Source organism: Bidens hawaiensis, unplaced genomic scaffold (genome assembly GCF_021521415.1).
Source record: "Bidens hawaiensis isolate Kalapana, Puna unplaced genomic scaffold, B.hawaiensis_p1.1 tig00027595_1, whole genome shotgun sequence".
NCBI lineage: Eukaryota > Viridiplantae > Streptophyta > Magnoliopsida > Asterales > Asteraceae > Bidens > Bidens hawaiensis.
Window position 1 is genome coordinate 206974 of NW_027494478.1, and position 6626 is coordinate 213599.

At 40.4% G+C, this 6626-nt stretch overlaps 1 protein-coding gene across 1 annotated transcript; it reads left to right on the plus strand.

The window, feature by feature from the left end:
* The first annotated feature begins 1621 nt into the window (after nucleotides 1–1621).
* LOC143575719 (uncharacterized) lies at nucleotides 1622–3890 on the plus strand. The gene is made up of 2 exons (XM_077060010.1): nucleotides 1622–3052; nucleotides 3852–3890. The coding sequence occupies exons 1-2, from the start codon at nucleotides 1622–1624 to the stop codon at nucleotides 3888–3890; spliced, it is 1470 nt and encodes a 489-aa protein (XP_076916125.1).
* Nucleotides 3891–6626: the final 2736 nt, after the last annotated feature.

Here is a 6626-nt window from a genome sequence, read left to right on the forward strand (position 1 = left end):
AGAACTACAAATCCTTAGCGCGTCGCGGGAAGAACTACCGTTCTTAGCGCGCTGCGAGAAGAATTACAATTCTTAGCGCGCTGCGAGAAGAGTTCGTCTCGCGTATCGCTGAAACAGGTGGTCTTCACGCAGGATTCCTTGTAAGGGGTCTGGCGCGTGGAGCTGCGCAGACAACCTTAGGCGGGAAGGAACAAAGGACAAGCAAAGAGTTAGAAGAAAAAGAGGGAAACAAGGCGTAAGGGCGGGACGGCGACAAGAGGGAAAAGAAGGCGGAAAGAGAGAAGGAAGAGGGACGGGACGGCGGAAAGAAAGAGAGAGAAAGAGGCGGGAAGGAAAATATATTATTATTATTAAAAGTAAAATATAAGTATAAATAAATATTAAATCATAAAAGAAAGAGATCGGGTAAGGGAAACGGGTACCTGGGTCGGGTCGGATCGGGGCAGATGTCACACCCGCCGTGTGTTCAGAATCCGACGATCGTTAAACATTAAACATATTAGTTTAATCGTGGATTAGACGACTCGCTAAACGTGTCAGAGGTTTGGTTGTAATCACTAAAGTATACAAAGTAACTTAACACATATGGAATGTTTTCAACATAAAACTTATTTTTTTTTCAAAACCTATGTTCTCACCAACTATTTTTAGTTGACACTCTCACATGTTTTTCAGGTGATGGAAATTAAGTTATGAAGATTCTTGAAGTTTCATATAGGGCATGAGTCAGACTTAGAAGTTGAATGAATAAAGTGCTATGTCATATTTTCTATTTGGATTATATTTGAATAATTCGTTGGTTTCTTTTAATAGGAGTTTTTACATTTAATACCATGTGCATGATTTCAATCTATGCGCGCCCCGGCGTTTCCGCCTTCGGCCGGGGGGGAGGGAGGTGTGACAGATTGGTATCAGAGCCTTGGTCGTAGAAAGTTAGTAACCGACCTACGTCTAGGAATGTCCTTTAGGTTGAAATTATGTGCTATTAAATGTCATAACTTCATATTTTTAGCATGTCTCTCGATTTCGTCAACTCTTTCATAAACTCCTACATCCCCTTGCCACCATGGACGAAGACTTCATTGCTCTATTTTATAGCAAAACATTTGCTTTATTATTCCTTACTTTTTTACTTATCCACCTTATATAATGATTTCTTAGAATGCCTCCTCGTCGCGATGCCTCCAATGACACCAATAACAACAACAACAATGACACCCCACTAGCAACTGTGCTCGCTCAAATGGCTACTCTTCTTCCTGCTATTGTCAATCAACTCAACAGCAACAACAACAATAACGGCAACAACAACAATAATGGCAACAACTATGATCAATCCTACCGAACATTTGTTGCTTCAAAACCTACCGAGTTCACTGGCTCGGAAGGTGCCACCGGGTTGCTGCAATGGTTCGAGAGCACGGAAGCCGCTTTAAGCATGTGCAATTGTCCGGAGAATCTAAAGGTGAAGTATGCTGCTAGCACCCTCAAGCAAGGGGCCTTGACTTGGTGGACCACTCAAATCAGGACTCGAGGTCGTGAGCCGGCCTTGGCTCTACCTTGGGCCGAATTCAAAGACCTGCTGACTAGGAAATATTGTCACAAGAGCGAACTCTGAAAGATGGAAGATGAGCTTTGGGGTCATACCATGAAAGGAGACGATCACCTTGGCTATACCAACCGTTTCCAAGAACTATCCCAGCTAGTACCCCACCTAGTCACTCCTGAGGAAAAAGCCATTGATCGCTATATAAATGGCTTACCTCCTTCAATGAGGAGCATGATCTTGACCGTTAATCCTGGAACCCTCCAAGATGCTATACACCTAGCCAGTACCTTAACCGATGAACTAGTCAAAACCGGAATTTTGGGGAAGGATTCGGGGAAACAAAAAGAGATAGAATTCAAGAAGACTAGTTACCAACCTAATAAGAAACCAAAAACCACCAACTATGCTGCAGTCACCCCTTCTGAGCCCGTCCAAGCTGTGGCTCCTACTAACCAAGCCCCGGCTAGGGCAGGGTACTCTGGACCTCACCCTCTATGCTCCACCTGCAACTATCATCACCCACCAAGTTCCCAATGTCGAAAGTGTACCAATTGTGGTCGATTTGGTCATCTAGCCCCTCGATGCCGAACTGCCCCTGCTGCTTGTAATCAAGCCATGATCACCAACCCTGCTCCACCAAATAATAACAATGCTCGTGCTTGCTTTCAATGCGGTGGTTTGGACCATGTCAAGAACAACTGTCCCCAATTGGCTCCAAACAATAACCAAGCCACTCGTGGTAGAGCTTTCACTATTGGTGCTTCAGATGCACGTCAAGATCCCAATGTCATAACCGGTACGTTTCTCTTAAATAACCACTTTGCATCCATACTATTTGATACGGGCGCGGAAAGAAGTTTTATATCACTTGATTTTGAACCTCTTGTTAAATGGAAACCGGTAAAACTAGACTCCCCTTACATCGTCGAGTTAGCCAATGGTAACACTGCCCAAGCCAATACTATTATGCCTGATTGCACCTTGACCTTTGATGACCACTCTCTTAATATTGATCTAATTCCCTTTAAGCTTGGTAGTTTTGACCTAGTTGTGGGAATGGATTGGTTATCCCGTAATCAAGCCGAAGTTGCCTGTGCCGAGAAGCTCATTCGTATCCCGTTACAATCCGGCGAAACACTAATCATTCAAGGAGAAAAACCCGATCGTAACTTAAAAATCATCTATTGCATGAAGGCCCGTAAACTTTTGAGGAAACAATGCTATGCCTTTTTAGCCCATGTAATTGACAAGAAATCCAAAGTGAAAAAGATTCAAGACATTCTTGTTATCAAAGACTATCCTGAAGTTTTACCCGATGACTTGCCAAGACTTCCTCCGTCTCGACAAGTTGAATTTCGAATCGACCTTATACCCGGTGCAACTCCCATAGCCAAAGCTCCATACCGTTTAGCCACATCCGAAATGCAAGAACTCTCTAGCCAACTTCAAGAACTTCTCAACAAAGGATTCATTCAGCCTAGTTTCTCACCTTGGGAAGCTCCTGTCCTTTTCGTCAAAAAGAAGGACGGATCTTTCCGCATGTGCATCGACTACCGAGAGTTAAATAAACTCACCATCAAGAATCGGTACCCATTACCGAGGATTGATGATCTCTTTGATCAGCTTCAAGAAGCCACTTGTTTTTCGAAAATTGATCTGCGCTCGGGTTATCACCAACTGTGAATTCTCGATGAAGACATACCCAAAACCGCCTTTCGAACCTGCTATGGACACTACGAGTTCATGGTTATGCCCTTTGGCTTGACTAATGCACCCGCGGTGTTCATGGACCTTATGAACCGAGTTTGTAAACCGTATCTCGACAAATTCATCATCGTTTTTATTGATGACATCTTAATATATTCTAGAACCAAGACCGATCATGAGCAACACTTTCGCCTTACCTTGGAACTGTTGAAGAAAGAAAAACTTTATGCTAAATTTTCGAAATGTGAATTCTGGCTTCACGAAGTTCAATTTTTGGGTCATGTTATCAACAATAAAGGTATACACGTAGACCCCGCAAAAATAAAAGCCATCAAAAATTGGGAAGCTCTGAAAACCCCATCAGAAATTCGTTCATTCCTTGGTCTAGCTGGCTATTATCGTCGTTTCATCTCGAATTTCTCAAAAATAGCCTTACCGCTCACCACCTTAACTCAAAAAGGCAAGCCGTTCATTTGGGAATAAGAGCAAGAAGACGCATTCGAAACCTTAAAGCAAAAGCTTTGTAACGCACCCATCTTAACCCTTCCCGATGGAAATGGTGATTTCATTGTCTATTGTGATGCTTCAAATCAAGGTCTCGGTTGCGTACTCATGCATCGAGGCAAAGTCATAGCTTATGCCTCTTGACAACTCAAGATCCATAAAAAGAACTACACCACTCACGATCTTGAGTTAGGTGCGGTGATTTTTGCTCTAAAAATTTGGAAACACTATCTCTATGGAACTATATGTATCATCTATACTGATCATAAAAGCTTGCAACACATCCTCAACCAAAAAGAACTCAACATGAGGCAACGGCATTGGGTCGAGCTACTCAATGATTACGATTGTGAAATTCGCTACCACCCCGGGAAAGCGAATGTCGTAGCCGACGCACTAAGCCGAAAGGAAAGAGTTAAACCTTCTCGTATTCGGGCCATGGAAATGATTGTTCACACTAGCCTTAAGGCCCGAATTCTTCAAGCTCAAGTGGTAGCCCAAAACAATCTCAAGACTGAATTGGATTGTGGAGCCGAAAAGCAATTGGAAACTAAGTCCGATAGAGTACTTTACTTCATGGGACGCATATGGGTTCCAAATTCTGAAGACCTTCGAAATCTTATCCTTGATGAAGCCCACAAAACTCGATACTCGATCCATCCGGGAGCTGATAAAATGTACCACGATCTTAGGGAATTCTATTGGTGGCCTGATATGAAGAAGGACATAGTCTTGTATGTTGGGAAGTGTCTCACTTGCTCAAAAGTTAAAGCCGAACATCGAAAGCCCTCGGGTTTACTTCAACAACCAGAGATTCCTCTATGGAAGTGGGACCAAATTTCCATGGAATTCATCACTAAACTACCAAGAACCACTCGTAAGCATGATTCTATTTGGGTTATAATCGATCGTCTCACCAAATCTGCTCACTTCATCCCTGTTAGTGAAACCTACAAAATGGAGAGGTTGTCTCAAATTTACATCAACGAAATCGTGACACGTCATGGTGTTCCCTTATCTATAATCTCCGACCGTGACAGCCGTTTTACCTCCAACTTTTGGCAATCCCTTCAAAAATCCTTGGGGACTCGTGTGGATCTTAGTACGGCTTACCACCCCGAAACAGATGGTCAAACCGAGAGAACCATCCAAACCTTGGAAGACATGCTCCGTTCTTGCATAATCGAGTTTGGAGGAAATTGGGATGATCACTTACCTCTCATTGAATTTTCCTATAACAATAGCTACCATACTAGCATCAAATATGCTCCTTTTGAGGTTTTGTATGGTAGGAAATGTCGAACACCCGTATGCTGGACCGAGATTGGTGACTCGCAAGTTATTGGTCCTGAAATCATCCAAGCAACCTCCGACAAGATTGCCATCATTCAAGAAAGACTTAAGGCTGCTCGTGACCGAGAAAAGAGTTATGCCGATAATCGAAGGAAACCACTTGAGTTTCAAGTTGGCGACCAAGTCTTACTCAAAGTTTCCCCCTGGAAAGGTGTTGTCCGATTTGGGAAAAAGGGAAAACTCGCTCCTAGGTATGTTGGACCTTTTGAGATTCTTGAAAGGATTGGTCCAGTGGCATACAAACTCAAACTACCTCAGGAATTGTGAGGTATTCATGACACTTTCCATGTTTCTAACCTCAAGAAATGCTTAGCCGATGACACTCAGCCTATTCCCTTTGATGATATTCGCATTGATGATAAACTTCACTTTGTTGAGGAACCTATCGAAATCGTGGATCGTGATGTCAAGAAACTCAAGCGAAGTCGAATCCGTCTAGTAAAAATGAAGTGGAACTACAAGCAAGGACCCGAGTTTACTTGGGAACTAGAAGATCAAATGAAACAGAAATACCCTCATCTTTTTCAATCCAAAGCAGTGTCCGCTATTTTATTTCGGGACGAAATTCCCTTAAGTGGGGGAGACTGTAACATCTATGGATTTTTCTTGCAAAAACGCTAGTCTTTTGTGCTCGTATTAATTTCATCGTCTACATTTATCAGTGTTGTATTATGTGTCATTTATTGAATAACATTTTCTTTATATGCGTAATTATATGATCCTATGTTCATTTCATCATAACCGTGCTTAATCATTAATATAACACGTTGAACCGGAATGCCTAGATTAATATTTTATAACATGTAACAAAATATTTTATTATTATTAATTTTATCCTAAGTAATTAAATTAATCATGTGATTAAAAAAAATGGAGCATTCTAGAACCTTCTATATTAACCTTGTTCCACAATTAAATTTATCTAATTCTTATAATTTAAAAAAAATTAAAAAAAGTAGACAAAAATAATAATAAAAAAAAAGTGCCGTGCACTTTTGAATGCACACACACATATCTATTTTTTATTTATTTATTGTTATTGTATATATTATTATCATTATCATTATTATAATTAGTTTATCTCTTAAGTTTTAAAAAAAGTTTTATCTCTATCTAAATCATATTCAAACCTCAACTTTTGGCCTATAAATAGAGCCCCTCATTCTCATATTTTTTTCACACCAAATCTCATTATCTCTAAGCATAATCAAGTAAGTTTTACATGTTTTCTTAGTTGTTCTTCATATATTTGTTATTTTGATCTTGTTCTTTTGAATTTCTTTTAGTTTGTTCCCATGTTCTTGAGTTTTCTTTTGAATCTTTATAATTGTTCATATACTCTCACCATGATCATCATAAATTGTTAATAAAACCCTTACTTTTTGCTCTAAAAGATTATGATGATCATGTTATTCCAAGAAATCATAATTGTTTTCTCATAATCTTGGATCAATATAATTTTTCCATGAACAACTATGAATATTCTTATGATCTTCAAAAAAACTCATAAAGT

Coding starts and splice junctions, on each gene's coding strand:
- LOC143575719 (XM_077060010.1), top strand. CDS start 1,622: ATGGAAGATGAGCTTTGGGGTCATACCATGAAAGGAGACGATCACCTT. Junction 3,053..3,851: donor TCTCACCTTGGGAAGCTCCT/GTCCTTTTCGTC, acceptor CTTCAAATCAAG/GTCTCGGTTGCGTACTCATG.